Source organism: Neodiprion virginianus, chromosome 1, assembly GCF_021901495.1.
Source record: "Neodiprion virginianus isolate iyNeoVirg1 chromosome 1, iyNeoVirg1.1, whole genome shotgun sequence".
NCBI classification, from domain to species: domain Eukaryota; kingdom Metazoa; phylum Arthropoda; class Insecta; order Hymenoptera; family Diprionidae; genus Neodiprion; species Neodiprion virginianus.
Window position 1 is genome coordinate 23,379,580 of NC_060877.1, and position 16,490 is coordinate 23,396,069.

General features: G+C 34.6%; 1 protein-coding gene across 9 annotated transcripts in view; it reads left to right on the forward strand.

Annotated features, from left to right (window-relative positions):
- LOC124310091 (protein split ends-like) overlaps positions 1–16,490 on the forward strand; it is a 44,591-nt gene that overhangs the window by 5,091 nt on the left and 23,010 nt on the right. For 6 of the 9 annotated variants that reach the window (XM_046773687.1, XM_046773685.1, XM_046773690.1 and 3 more), the window contains 11 exons: positions 36–417; positions 2,125–2,297; positions 5,423–5,711; positions 8,009–8,264; positions 8,624–9,939; positions 10,848–11,020; positions 11,494–11,872; positions 12,068–14,367; positions 15,217–15,442; positions 15,587–15,784; positions 16,242–16,316. In XM_046773687.1, the coding sequence (XP_046629643.1) occupies positions 175–417; positions 2,125–2,297; positions 5,423–5,711; positions 8,009–8,264; positions 8,624–9,939; positions 10,848–11,020; positions 11,494–11,872; positions 12,068–14,367; positions 15,217–15,442; positions 15,587–15,784; positions 16,242–16,316 (5,628 nt within the window). In that variant the 5' untranslated portion in view covers positions 36–174. Of the gene's footprint in view, positions 1–35; positions 418–2,124; positions 2,308–5,422; positions 5,712–8,008; positions 8,265–8,623; positions 9,940–10,847; positions 11,021–11,493; positions 11,873–12,067; positions 14,368–15,216; positions 15,443–15,586; positions 15,785–16,241; positions 16,317–16,490 lie in introns of all 9 variants that reach the window. The other 3 variants (XM_046773683.1, XM_046773689.1, XM_046773691.1) reach the window with 3 other exon arrangements.

The window sequence follows — 16,490 nt, forward strand, 5'->3', positions numbered from 1 at the left end:
TACTACGTCCCAATAGTTTTTTTTTTTTTATTTAGGAAAAGACAGAACAAGTAAGAGAAAAAATTACAACAGATGAAATATCTTAAATCTTTTGGTAGCCGTCCAACGTAAAATTTGGAAAGGGGAGAACATAGGATAGAACCAATTCCTTTTCAAGTTGGTTGTGTACGTGCAATGCCGAGATGCTGTAATGAGAGAAAAACATCGAGTCCGGTGACCAACAGTAACCGCAACAACAGCGAAGATATATCATTATTGCGTTCAAACACTTTGGAACGCAACAGTTTTTCCATTTCGTGTCAATCGGAGCCGGACGACGATCTACGAGTTGTAGAAAGGTCTCATAGAAGACTTCGGTGTGACTTAAGTCCAGTACCCACTAGCACCAGCCTTAGCTTTAAACTTCTCAGTATAAAGGTACGCAATCAACAAAGGTGAATTGTCCAGTTCCGTTGGAAACTTCATTATCTTTATTTATTACAAGGCTGGTAGCAAGTTACTTTTCTCACTTTTAGCCACTTATGATCACACTTGACTTGATTTTTCCATGTTGTAACCGAGCAATGCACTCAAGTTTCACCTCAATATCATATTTGCACCCACGTTTTTCACTCATCTGTATATAAATAAAACGTATATGGTATATTTAGTAAACTCCTTCGACAGAATTGATAAAATGATCACGAATCTAGATATAATTCAATTTATCATCATACATCGAAGATCGCACATAAAAGCCCACTGAATGAAAGTAGTAACTTATTTGTTATCATATTGCATGTTTTCAATAATGAAGTTCACCGGTTACATTTTCACGTCGTATCGTCACTTTTCACTTTCTTGATGATAGTTATCCTAACTCTGTTATTACCCCAATTATAAATATTGGTTCTACGGAATCTGTATAAATCCAGAGATATTCATTTGATACGTTTCATTCTTCTTGCTATTCTATTCATATTTATTTGATAGTACTGTTTTTTTTTACTCAAGCAGTTATGCTACAGTTACATTCTTTTCTTGAATGGCGAATTCCTTAATTGATATTTCAAAGCCTTATCGAAAGATAGGGTGCAGCTTACGCTTGAATATCATCAGGGTATTTAATATATAAGATATAATTTTCGAAGGTTTTTTTTTCTTAACAGAAACTAGGCCTTAGCAAGGATCTTTTGCTAAAAGTAGTATTTTGCGTGAGAAAAAGAGTAGAAATTGAGTCCATCAGAATATTATCTCAAATAAAATGATGAAATACTTAAAATTGAAGAAATGCGAAAATATATCTTATGTGGAAACATTTGATCGATACAATTGCGCAGATTTACACAAATATTTTGTTTTAAAAAAACTCGATTATTCTCGATTGAAACAATTTCTCTATTATCATCCTGCATTTTGATATCCAATGACTATATCGTTATCGAATTTTATGATTCGTAAAGCTTCCTCAATAATTCATCATTCCATGCCATCAACCATTATCTTTATTCCGCAACAGAATTCAATATACAAAGATTATTCTTTCCACTGGCACATGATTCATGATTAATTCGTAACATAATGACGAAAAAATTGTAAAGTGTTATGCGACATGTCATCACGATACTTGCAATACAAATGTATTGAACTTTGATGTAAAGTCAATACGAGTTAACTTTGAATAATATTTGTTTTTCCATTAGAGTCACATCTCTCTTTATTTATATTATTGTTATTATTTCATTCAATTATCTCTCCCTAGCACTGTGAAAGTTCATAACACGAATAACATCAGTTCATAAATTACGTAAATTATATGTAAATACAAGTGGTAAGATGATGTTACTAATAGAAATCGCTGACTACAAATATCAATTTTATTTCTGTAGTAAAAAGTTCTTTCTTGAAATAATTGAACGTGTAACGATATGAATTTCCTAAACTAAATTAAAGTGATATTGAAAAACTTTTTCTTGGATACATTGCATTTGAACATGCGTTACGTTTTTAATTTGTTTATGCCTGTATAATGATGATTAGTTGATGAATGAATTTTATCTTTCCTTGCTTATAAAGAATCTAGACATTAGATAAAATTATATTTATAGAATAAAACAATGTTTATACTAGTATTTTACTTTTCAGGGTGAAAAAGGGAGTCAAGCCAGGCAATTGCAACAACAGGTGATAAGTGGAACTGGTGGTGGCGGAGGTGGTGGTGGTGGTGTTGGTGGTGGGCATAAGGAAAGCAAAAAGAAAGCAGCTATAGGCAACGCGGTGCGTGGACTGTTTCCATCTGGCCATAGCAGGCAGGACAGGTACAACCATGTCTGTATCAACAACCATGCTTTTATGCACCATCATTTCTCATATTTCGTTTATCATTTCATATTCATATCACTGTCGAATGTTTTGTTTAAATTTCATTTATTTATTTTTTTCCATTTCCTAATTCAGTTTCATTTGCAAGTACCGGTTTCTGTAAACGAGTTTATTCAATGTAAAAACCAAGTCTCCATTTAAAGTTATTGTTACCTGTTTTCATGTACTTACCAACTACCTAGTGTTGTTCTCTCAACTGTTCTCCAATTGTCGCAAGTTTCAGTAATGAAAAAATCAAAAATTAAAGTATCTTGGACTGAATACTACGCCACATACGACTATTGTTAATGTAAATTGGCAATTTCCTGCTATTTTCATTATAGCAGGCTTAGTCATTTCCGTACTCACATTGTTTGCTCAAAGTTTAAAAGCAATTGTAATCTCTTGAAAAACTACGTTGTTCGATGCTACTTTTATATGACTCAATTTCTACGCAATATTCATTCGTAAATGATTTGTTACTGCAGGGTAATTGCTATTATTAACTCCAAATTGCGTATTGGCTTTACTTGCAGTCAGAAATGAAATCTATTGATATAATTTATTGCATCTAATCAGAGTTGTTAAGTCATACTTCTATTCGGAGAGATTCCATCAAGGAAATGTTTCGGGTAATGAAGTATATATATAAATATCATCGTCCAATATTACACGATCCTAAATATATAAATTACTACTGCTGTGACTGCTGGAGAACTTCTTGTAATCAAATGTTGAAGTAACTTTTATTTATGCCACGTGGAACGGTTTTTTTTTTTCAGTTTTAAATGGTTTGCCGTTCAAACACCAAGGCTGCTTTTGCGTATAAAATAACTTGAATTACTTGGAAAATGAGTTACATTGATTTTATTATGTGGAATATAGATCTGTAGCAGTGTTTAAGACGATTATGACTCAAGCATACTGTGCTTTTAGGAAATTAGTTTCCAGTAATCAACTGGCTAAGAAACATTTAACATTTTCTTGAAACCAAATTTTTTTTGGTATTCACTTATTTCTATAATAAATTCGATTATTTCTGATGCTGAATGTTTAAATTAATTTTTTTTTATCATATTTCTTGGTTAATTATTGCGAAGCTTCACCATTTAGGACTATGCGATATCTTTTTTAAATCTACATTTTTGGATTGATGTGAAAGTATATTTCAATCAAGGTAAACTAAGATAAAAAGTTTGGAAATTAGATTTTAGCGAACTTGCCACCATCTTGAAGGTCTTTTAGAACTCGTTTTTGTCTTGAATTAAGCTGCCAATGTAATTCTTTGTCATATGGCTTCTATATCGATATAAACTCGTGATTTTCAATCTCATGCATTACACTGATTATTTCATCCACGGTTCATTTTACGGAATCAGTCACTCTTTAATGCTTGTAAGCTCAGGTATGCATTGTTGGATAATCGGATTGTTAATTTGTGTAATCTCACTTCTTGAAGTTCCATTTTCTGATGCTCCAAACATACTTGCACTGAAGCTAATTACTATCGTTGCACTAATATTTCATAGTTTATAGTATCTTTGTCCCAATAAAATTAAAACAGTTTCTCAGGTCTAGAAATTTTAGCAAAAAGAGAGCCGAATAATGGTTACTTTTCCACTCTTTGAAAAATCTGTCTCTAAAAACAGAGTGATGTTAAAGTAAAATTCAATTTAATTTCGTATTGAGTAAAATCTCTGAAATAAAATGGATCATCGTTTTTACAAAAATTTGTGAACAAAAATATTTAACTGAAATTTTTCTTTATTTTAAGAAGTTCGTGGAATTTTTAATGCTACTTCAAATATTATTCTGGGAGCAGGCTCTAAAAGTGTGTATATAAAACTTCTTTCTAGCCTGGTAAAATTTAACTGCAAGCAAACCAGAATAAATAAAAAAATTTAGTTTATATTTTCTTGACTATTCACATTCTTGATTATGGATTTTAACATTGAGTTGAGCTTTAATGATAAAAGAAAATAATTGAATAAATATACATCAGATAGTAATTCTTATGGAGTAAAAACACAATTTGTTAGTCGAATGTTTGGGGTACAATAAGTTCGTTGTTTATGGAAAATTTGTATTAGGAAGTGAGTTTACATTTAAGGTAATCAACAATTGATATTTGGTTGAAGTATTTTGGTACCATTACATCTATATTACAATTTCCGCAGCACGCCTTCTTCTTTCACTGGTGGTTTCTTTAGTCGTTCATGTTATTGTAACTGGTCTATCGATTTAGTTCTTAGATATTAAAATACAACGGAGGGTAATCATCGACATAGATCAAGATAGGCAATATTGACCAAGGCATAAGAGCTGAATAAAAGGATTCCCCTTATGAAAATAATGAAAGTCGATGTGCAGTTTCAAAATCAAGAGCTTTATTTTTTTTCCATTGAGAAATTCTCATTGAATTACACTAATTTACATCCTCATCAATTATTGTATAAGCAACAGAGATGTTTTACATGATATGATTTTGTAAAAAATGGAAGCAAACGAGAGACCCTGGTTAATTATTGCAGGTGTGAAATATTCAGAAAATACCTTGTAGAAAAATTGAATTCAAATTGTCCAAATCGTTTTAAAATCTAAGTTCTAATAGAGCTTTTTTCAAAAGTGTCAGATGAAAGAAAAAAAATTAGCTAAAAATTGTACCAAGAAAAGTGTATGTACAGTCATTTTGGTACTGCAAAGATATATTTTGACCATTATTATTTTTATCATTAGAATTTGTGTAATTATCGATGGATCAAACATTTTAATGATGGAATATATTGCTGGGAATATAGTCTCGGACAGTGCATTGACTTTAAAACACCAATTATTGTGAGACATTTTATCCAGCTTTTAGGGAATCAGTCAATTTCCCACTCTTCATCTATTTTCAGAAATACTCCTCTTTTAATTGTGTACCTGTTAGAACAATGGAATGAGTCGAACTCACAATCAGCTATGATATATTAATATTTCTTTGAAAGCTCAAGCATGTCTTATTTGATCACTTTCTTCAATTCAGAGATTAGCCAGTAGCGACTAAGAAATGAATGCTAAATGAAAATTGACTAATTTTTAGGTATGAGACAAGCAGGCAGCGCTCCCCAGGTGGGACCGGTGGTGGCATTGGCTTGTCCGGCTTGTGTCCAAGACTGGTGGCGAGTGGCGGCGGTGCTGGTAGCCACGGTGGTGTGGGGGTGGGGGTGGGCCACCTAGCCCCCCAAGAGGGGGGAGGCACATGTAGTGTTGTAACCACGCAAAGACACCACAATCATAATCACAACAGTAATCACGGACATAGGCGTCAGCGGAAGCTGTCCGTTATTTCTCAAGCTGGTTCCAGTACAAATAGCACCGTTGATCGAAAGGTTAGTGGCATTACTCGACTGTACTAATTGTTTCGACATAAGTCCATCGTTTTTTTTTTTTCCATGTATTTTTCTTCAATTTTTTAACAAGTCTAATTATAAGATTAGTATGAAAAAAGTCATTCTGAATATTTCACAAAACTTATGGAATTAAGGTGTTTGATATTTTCTATTAATATGATCAAAGTTTCTAATTATATCTCCTCAATGATGTATCATTTTTTCAATTTTCTTAGAAGAAATAATTCATATTTACAGGTCTAATGTATCATTGTTTTAATAGCGTGCCATTTAATGAGTCATCGCGTATTTTAATTTTTAATATGTATGCGACATGCCACTCAGGGTTTTTGTATTCTTGTCTTCATGGCGCACCAGTTTTCGAACATGGTAACTTCCAACTTCAGTGTGTACCGTTAGTTGAGAAATATAGTTGCTATCTTAGTAAAGAGAGTATTTTTATATCACATATCTGTATAAAAAATAGATTTTCCGGTCGTTTGGTATATTTTATGTAGATAAGAGATTATAATTTTTCGTTTGTTCAATCTGACCAAGACATATAGGACATAGTTTAATGTTATTAGTTCGCTTAGCACAATAATTATAAGGCAATGTTCACAGTTGAGTGGCTTGTAACGTAACATTGTAATGTCATGTAAATTGTTGATTCTAAATTAAAAAGCCATTAGTCATTCTACTAATACGAAGTTTATTTGTTATTAAAGGAATGATTTGCTTTCTGGAAACGGTGTCCTGACAAAACAATGCTAGTTGTCTTTTAAGTTTAATTCTGTGAACACAAAATGCAATCTTTATTTTTAGCTAGTGTGATTGCAAACCTGTCATCGTCAAAGTTTAAATGATTATTATTGTATTATTATATATAATATATTGGAAAAAAAAAAAAAAATCCAATCTAATCAGTTTTCAGAATGAAAGATTAGTCATCAATCGAAAATAGAATAAGAGCTTGAATGGTTTAACAATACTCAATATCAGACGTATTCAATAGTATCAATTTGGGTTAACATCACAATACGAATGGTTTTACATTGGTGAAAATTTGATGTCATAAATTTGTCATTACATGAGCTAAAAAAATGGAGAAATCATCTATTCAAAGCAAATTATATGCATTGTATTTACGGTTGAGAAAGGTAATTCTTATAATTTTGTCAGCGCATTGTATGAAAATATTTATTTATTACAAGTAAGTAGTTTTCTCGTAATCCAGGATTAATGTCAAAACTAATTATTATTGAAAAGCATCTCTTTTTCAATGTAATTTGAAAAGCAAATGACACTGCAGAACAGACTAGAAACAAAATACTTATTAGATTCTTAATTACATTCTGTTGATGCATATAAATACTCTTTGTACCACTCACATACCACCTCTGGTGAGGATAGTTATAATTTCTAACAGTATTTAGTCAGTGTATCATTTTATGAGACGCTGCGTTTAAGAACGAATTACATGATCTATCAGATTCATAGACACTTGATCAATCGGTAAAAGTGAAATATGTTGAATTTTATTTTTGACGCATATAATCACGTTGTCGCAGAAGCTACTCAGCTTACGAATCAATGCAGTGTATCTTATATCATTATCAGATAAGCATTGAATCATCGAAGTTTGCATATATCATTGTTGTGTTTTTATACTTGTTGCAAGCTTGGCCATTATATGTACAGGTGAAATAATTATGATACTTTTGACCAGTATCTACGTAAATTTAAAGTATATTTACTTGTAACCTGAACGTAAATTTGATATATATTTCTATTATAATTCCAAACAAGTCTAAGTCATTCTGTAATTGGCAAAAAATTCTTACATATCAAAAGCAAATTTTACAGACGTTGTTACCGTTCAAATCTAGAATAAATTTCTAAAATATCCTTAAATTAAATTATATAGTATATTTTTTATGATACACAATAGAGGCACTATAACTCTTCGGAAAGTAATTAATTTCGAGAATCTGTATTAGCATAAGGAATATATCGACGAACAAATGACAGTTCATGATAGTGTCATTCAAATGCAATGCCACACGCTAGGACTGTATAATTTAACCGGCTTAATTGGCCAAGACAGTTAACCTGGTTAAAAAGAATGTTTTTATTCTTAGCACATGTAGTGACATGAATAGAATGAAAGGAATGAAAAACATCTCTTATAATTATGGTACTGGTATTGAGCAAATTTCGGTGAACAAAATTGGACTAATATATAGTTTTTTCCTTGGATCATAAATAATGAATTCCCTCTACTTTTCTTTCATTAGATATCACCCGGGGTCAATCGGTCATCTGTAACAATTTGTAAAAGGCAAACTCGGACGAGCCGCATAGATCACAGTGCGGATTCTGTATTAACAAGCTCACCTTCACCGAAAAAGAAGACACAATCTGGATTACAGATCTTGGATAAGTCCTCCGCACAGAGTTTGAATTTGAATCCTTTGGAACAAGAGAATGACCGCAGCTTTAGCGACGCTGAGGAAGCGATTACAGCTACAGAAAATTTGTCCACGATACCAGGTACCATACCAATAATAAGATTGGAACTATTGGTTTATTTTCTTCTTGCACAATATTCAGATCAGTGTTTGTTACTAAGTTTTTCTGTTATATTGGAAATAAAATGATCCCATCACCAAGTAACACTCCATTATTCAAATATATGGTATCCAATTGATTGGCAGTTTTCAATAAATTATAAAATACTCATCTGCATGGTTATATTTTTGTATTTTTACAACTGCTCAGCTGTGTATTATTTATTGTCATAATAACTAACATTATTGTTGATAACTTGAAGGCGACGTAAATAACAAACCATTTAAAAATACACTCGATATTTTATCAGTTAAAATTCGTTTTTTCAATCGTTATCGCAGGTACCAGTTCTTCTACGCCTTCCACCCCAGTCGGTAAAGTGAAACCTAGGAAAATGAGCAAAGACGACAAGACTTTGAATCAACAAAAAATATCTGACCAAAGTAACGAAGCATCCAAAAGTACCGGCAATACTCGGAAGATGAGTTCAGAAAGTGCTGATAATTCACAGTGTCTGGCAAAGTCATCTGTCGACTCTGTAGAAATTTCAAAAACGCCACCACCGTTAAGAAAGGGATCGATAGACAATGTGGATGCTGAAAAAAGTGTTACAAATGTGCTAAAAGGGTCAGTTAGCATATCCGATAACGCAAAGACCCCAGAAACTGGTGAAAATTGTGATAAGAAATCTAAAATGAGACGTGAAAGTAGCTCTGATAGTAACAAGACAGCCGTAGGTACGAAAAATATTACTACGAATTTAGTGGAAACTCGTAAAACGTCGTTAGAATTAATAGAGGGCTCAAAGTCATCGTTATCCACACGAAAAATATCAATCGAGAGTGTAGATATCAGTAAAGGAAAAAGGGCATCGGTCGATAATTCCTCAATGTCCAGAAAAACATCGACCGATTCCATGGAGAATAAAAGCAAGAATGTTTCATTGAGAAAAATTTCCACAGAAACTAATGAAATTGATAAGCAAATTAGTGAAACTAAAAAAATGACGAAAAAAGTATCAACAGAATCTATAGAGAGTGGAAAACCCGATGTAGGTGAAATATCTAGTCTAGATAAAGTGAGAAATTCAAGGTTCGTGACTTCTCGCGTATCTGAGGATGTAGCTGACTTTGAAACCAAACCGCAGCAAGAAGAACAGGTAGCAATTTATGATGAGGATGACAACGGGACCAGTATCAGTGACATTGTTGCTGCACAAGCCATGCATGAATCTTTAAGTAAATTGGGGAAGGTTTCCCTTATAGATACAGAAAGTCCGAGCACCATTGATGAAGGTGTAAAAAAAGAGGATTCGAAAAAATACGAAAGCAGTGATGATAATAATACCAAGTACCGTGAAGGTGCTCAGGATGAATCTTTAGTTGAAGGATTTATTGGCCCTTTGCTGGATGAAAACTTCAAAGCGGATGAAAAGTTAACGCAAAAGACCATGGCAATGGAAGAAATTAAAACTCTACTTATGAAAGCCAAAGTACAGGCAGTTGAAGAAGATGAGGATGAAGAAAAGGCTATTGGAATTTCACCTGACGGGAGGTTTTTAAAATTCGAAGAAGAAATCGGTCGTGGGAGCTTCAAAACAGTCTATCGTGGTTTAGACACTCAAACAGGTGTTGCAGTGGCTTGGTGTGAATTACAGGTGCAGTTATACTCCAACTATTTTTTCAATATTACTATTCTCATTTCTCTTCATATTGTTCTGTCAGCTGTCATCTCTGAAACCTTTTATCTCATATTGAATGAAAACATATTTAAACTTGAGTAATTTTTCTTAAGGTTTTTACTTTACTCTGCTTTGCAACTTTTCCATTCTAATTAGCAGACAGTGAAATTTTTGTCCATGCTAGGTAACTTTGCATTTAATAATGATTTAAGATATTAAAAATAGGCCTGATAAAAATTGACAATCTTTCTGAAACCCATTTTGTGATAGTTTTCAAAATATGAGTTCAAGTAATCGTTTACCATGAACGAAGCATTACAGCTTTGTGATAAACATTCTACTGGTCTCTTGTAAGCAGCACGTGTTTAAACTTAAAATACCAATTATGGACATAAAATTTCACATATACATGGGAATCCGTTTTGCTAAGTTCAAAAAAGGAAGTAAACTGTCATGTTATCAAGCTGAAATAACATCAATTCCAGAATTCAAAGGTGTTTACTAATCGTGAACTCGACTTACGTAAAAAGTGCGCTCTAAGTGCCGTTTCCCTAATTGTCTAGCCTTTCCATTGGATGCGGACTTTGTTCTTAGTGTGCTTTTTTCTGCCAGTCGGATTCGCCAAAAACTTAGCAACCTGTCCTATGCTTCACTTTTGAATATCTATAAGTTTTTGCTATAAAGTTATACATGATACAAAAATAGTGTGTTATATTTTCCGAATTAGTCATGTAGACACAATGAATGAACTGCATTGTATAAGTTTTAATAAGCTAGATTTTAAAAAATTCATTGTTACATGGATACAATCTTCTTTTTGAGATGATGAGAGAAAACTAATAGCTGTAAGCAATCTTTCTAAATATTCTGATTTGAATTTTTAGGAGAAAAAACTCAATAAAACTGAAAGGCTCAGATTTCGTGAAGAAGCAGAAATGCTAAAGGGGCTACAGCATCCGAACATTGTAAGATTTTACGATTACTGGGAGGTCACACTGACACGTCGCAAGTACATTGTACTTGTAACTGAGCTTATGACATCGGGCACTTTAAAGACGTGAGCATACCTTGAAGTTATTACATATGATCATTCCTTAATAAGAAAAAAAATTAATTTCCTTCAATAATGAATTGCATTTATTAGATTAATGTATGATGTGTCACCCACAATCGTCGAAAGTACAAAAAATGATGCTAAACTTAGCAAGTGTTATACAGTAAAGGCTAAAAATTTAACTAAGCTTCATATCCATATTTCCAGTCAGTGCTTTAATACCTTGACAAAATGTATTTTTGGATATTTTGTTCTTGAGAATATTTTACTGATTTATCTTCAGTGTTTGTTAGTATCGCTCACCCATTATCTACTAGATTCTCCATCAGAAAGTTCATTATATATTTAGATGAAAACTGCAAAGAAACAAATTACACCTATGTGGAAAACTGTGTGGTACAAATTAGGTTGTTATTTAGTAGCACCCTGTGGAAATTGAAATAAATATACGTTTGAAATGTTTGTTATGAATCCAGGTACCTGCGGCGATTCAAAAAAATTAACCCAAAGGTGGTGAAGTCTTGGTGCCGTCAGATTCTAAAAGGATTAAGCTTTCTTCACTCCCGATCACCACCCATCATTCATAGAGATTTGAAGTGTGACAATATTTTCATCACGGGAACAACAGGAAGTGTCAAAATTGGTGATCTGGGATTGGCCACTCTAAAGAATCGAAGTTTCGCAAAGAGTGTCATCGGCACTCCAGAGTTCATGGCCCCTGAAATGTATGAAGAGCACTATGATGAGTCAGTCGACGTCTATGCCTTTGGTATGTGTATGCTGGAAATGGCTACAAGCGAGTATCCCTACTCTGAATGCACCGGACCCGCACAGATCTACAAACGTGTTGTATCGGTAATTGAATTAATACATTACCGTAATTTAATATGACATTTCACTCGATATCAAATGTTATTATAGTTGGCGCAACATAATTTGATTCTGTTCTTCGAGTCAATCATATGTTTATTTTTGATACTTGTTGATGATTTTACTAATTCTGGCCGTTTATATAAACTTAAGTAATAGACTTTGTTTCTTTCTGTTTAGGGGGTCAAACCACAAAGTTACGACAAAGTAGAAAATCCCGAAGTTCGCGACATAATTGAAATGTGCATTCGATTGAAAAAGGAAGAACGTCCTCTAGTCAAAGATCTGTTGAACCACGAATTTTTCGCAGATGATGTTGGTTTTAAATTGGAAATGGTCTCCAGAGAGACTGCAATTGCGGATTCTGAACTATCACGGATAGAGTTTCGTCTCCGTGTTCTAGATCCAAAAAAACGGAGCAATAAACACAAGGAGAATGAGGCGATTCAATTCGACTTTGTTATGTCAACAGACAATGCCGAGGGAGTTGCTTCTGAGATGGCTAAGTCTAGTCTCATTCTTGAAGAAGATGCCAAAGCTGTTGCTAAGCTGTTAAAATCCCAAATTGCTACTCTACTTCGAGAGAGGGATGAACGAAAGGCCAAAGAAGAGAAGGAGCGTCTTGACCGTGAAGCTGAATCTAACGCTGCTTCGGATCACTTGCTCCAGCAACAACAAATGCAACAACAGCAGCTATTGATGCAACAAATGCAGATGCAACAACAACAACAAATACAGTCTGGGATGGGCATGCAGATGCAAGGATCTCTGCAGATCCAAGGACAAATGCAAATTCAGCAGCCAATGCAAATACCTATGCAGCAACAAGTTCACCCTCAACAACAACAGCAACAAGTACAAATGCAACAATTGTCTCAACAGCAAAGTATGCAGCAGCATAATTTACAGCCCCAACAGGTTCAGCTAGTTCAACAACAACCACTTTTACAACAGCAGACATCCGTTGTTCAACCTCAACAAGCACAACAAATTCAACAAATTTCATCACATTCACAAGCGCCGCAGCAGCATCAATATTCACAGCAACAATATCAACAACAAATACAACAAGGATTGCAGCAACATGTACAACAACAGCAACAGCAATTCCAGCCACAGCAGCAACAACCGATACAGTATACTCAACAAGTTGGCCAGAGTCTAAGCGCAGGCTCTTCGCAATGTTCAACGCCACAAAGTATTCAAAACCAGCCACAGTTTCCACAAGTCTCTCAGCAACAGCATCTACAACAGCAGCAACAGTACATTCAGTTAAATCAAATGAATGTACCCCAGCAATTGCAACACCAACCACAAGTTCAACAACATCTTCCACAACCAATTCAAATTCAACAACAGCAAATACCACAACAGGTTACACAGCAGCAACATATTCCTCAGCAACAAATTCCGCAACAACAGATTCCTCAACAACAACAGATTCCCCAACAACAACAGATTCCCCAACAACAACAGATTCCTCAGCAACAACAGATTCCTCAACAACAACAGACCCCTCAGCAACAACAACTTCCTCAACAGCAACAAATCACTCAGCAGCAACAGATTCCTCAGCAACAACAAATGTCTCAGCAGCAGCAAGTTCCCCAACAACAACAACAAATACCACAACAACAACAAATACCACAACAGCAACAAATTCTTCAGCAACAGCAAATTCCACAGCAACAGCAGCACGTTCAGCAGCAACAGATCCAGTATTCCCAATCGCAAGTGCAACACATTCATCAAATGCATCAGCATCCAGTAGGATCCCCACCAGTTCCAGGTCAACAGTATTATCAGCAAAGCACAGCATCAAATGTTCCATATAGTAGTGCACCCATTTATCAGCAAAATGTTGGACAACAGGTGTATCACTCATACACATCATCCAGTGGTGCGGCACCTCACATGGATATTATGTCATCGAATCACAGTACTCAACAAGTATTTTCACAGCCAAATATTTCCGGCACGTCTGGAGTAACAACGTCACAGAGCTATGCTCAAGCAGTCGGTCAAACTCAAATGGGACAAGCGATATCCGGATCTTCTGCTATAAATGTTCAGAGTACAATGCCAGGAGTGCATACGCAGAATATACAAGCGTCAAGTCAAGCCTGTCAATCGTCATCGGTAACGAATATCCAAAGTTCACCAGCTCTTCTTTCAAGTGGCCATCAGCAGCAGTCTCAACAAAATTTATTGGCTCAATTACAATACTCTCAAAGTTCTAATACCATTCAAACCACGGTTCCTGTTACGCAAAGTATGCCTGTTGTTTCCAATCCCATTAACAACCTGCCACCACAACAGGTTTCACTAAGTATGGAGTCATCCACAAATGTGATGGAGAGAACACTGAGCAAACAAGATACAATGGATTCTATACAATCATTACCAGGTGAACCTGTCCCTCTTGTTCATTCAGTATCGCAACTGGACCAAGCAACATCTGTACAGAACACTAATGAAGGGTAAGTACATATTTTCCGATATATATATATAGAAATAAAAATGAAAATTGTATTCTTCTCCTGATACACAATGACCTTTCACAATTACGGAAATCTCTTTTACACCCAGCACATAAAGTAATTGAACGATCGATTTATGTTACTAAAACACTCACTTTAGACACTCTGGGCCTTCGTGAATATGATTTTTCAAATTATAGTATGTGGCTTTTCATGTAAAATCAACTACCATGGATAAGTCAACATTTTTTGATTTTCTTCAGAATTTCATATGAGGTAGTAATGCCAAGATAAACCAAATAAAGCTAACATTTTACCCATTCTGTGTGAAGATATATAGTTTTCTTCTTGTAAAGATCAGAAAATACCGAAAGAAATAGTCCCAGTAAAAAAATTGAAATAAGTCGAAGTAAAGCACTTTTGCTAAGACTGATTTTTTACTTTAATTCAGTTTTATGATGAATTTCTAGAGTCACAAATATTGTAAAGTATTTTTCCCAAAATATTTGCCATTTTGGCTTTGAAGTTTTTCAGTTATGGTGAATTTGTAAGATAATAAAGCACAAATGTATCTTTCGCAAAGTGAAAAAAAAAAAATTATATCTTTAGTTGAGGTGGTCAAATTACAAACGCCTGTAGTAAATTGACTAAGTAAATGAAAAATCAACCAGCAAAGGATAGTTTGGTACTGCAAAATTCCAAATATACGTACAAGCTTAACATTTTACACTGATAAATACGTACTTTTAGTTACTTGAAATAAAATACCGATCAAGGAAATGATATTCAAAACATACTAGTCTAGTTTCCTGATATATTAGTCGTAATAAAATGTAATCATTCTAATAGAATAACATCAGAAAATTCTGAGGCAACTGCAGTCCCTGAACGCAGTAGGGTAAAGCGTTCTGGAACAAAACGTCGCAAACCAGGGATAAAGTTAACAGTCTTATCGGTGAGCAGCGAGAATCAATCTATGACAGTGGAATGCCAACTAGACACAAGCAAGCAGAAAACCGTCACGTTCAAATTTGATAGGGACGACATGGTTCCTGTGGATATTGCCAATAATTTGGTGAGTATTATAATTATAAACCTTGACGATTTTATTGGTTTCGATTCTGTTTTTACACAAGACACCTATCACAGGTTTTTATTTAAAAGCAATTGATATTTTTTTATCTGGAACACTACATGTATTAGAATGGTGGGATTCTAGATTACAGAAAATCTTCTACCACAATCCCAATGTGACACGTTTGTCGAATTGATTGGCGACATAGTCATGCAGCTACGGTTGGACCCAGAGAGAAGTTTGCCTCTTGTGGCGCATGGACCTCCTGATCAATCAGCAGGAGGCAGTCCAGTGAACAGCCGGCGACCCAGAGATCGTGACCACAGTCTTGAAACATCTAAGGTAAATTGAAATGTAGAAATTGCCCTTTAACATTTACTGATTAAGTATCACATAATTTCGCACCTTAAGTTACTATACGTACGATCCTGAATTATCTTAAGGCGGAAAAGCTTAAATAACCGAAATATTGACGATTTCTGTTGCTACATGAACAACCATGTCTGGCCTATTACAAACCCTTCACTATCGGTCTAGCTTCATGATAGTAACTGCTGTATCTCGAGTGGTTCATACATTAAAAATTTAATGTATCTTTTGTTCACTATACCAATGAATGTGTGATGGCATGTGTGGAGATAAATCGTGAATTCAATTTGCGTGATTAAATCGCTCTGCATGATCTCACAACTGAATGACGTCCTGGTAAAAACCTTTTCAAGTAAAAGAAGAATTATATTTGCGTCTGTGGATTGAGGTAATGAGAACGCATAATTAGTGTGTGTGGTTTTGGACGCAGCAGGTGAGACATGGCTCGTTAACCCGTCAGAGCAGCCATCGATCATCATACAAAGTTCATCGTAGGCACCGTTCGGTGAGTCTATCTCTTCTGTCCGATCATTTGGTTCGTTCCATTTTTCCTTTGTTTGGTTCATAGGGAACAATGCGGTGGTGTGCTTGTTGGTCTGTTTCTTTCGTTGAAGGATCTTATTGTTTGCTCAACATTTTTTCAGTGTTTTGTACCTGCTCTGATCACATTGCTCCTGAT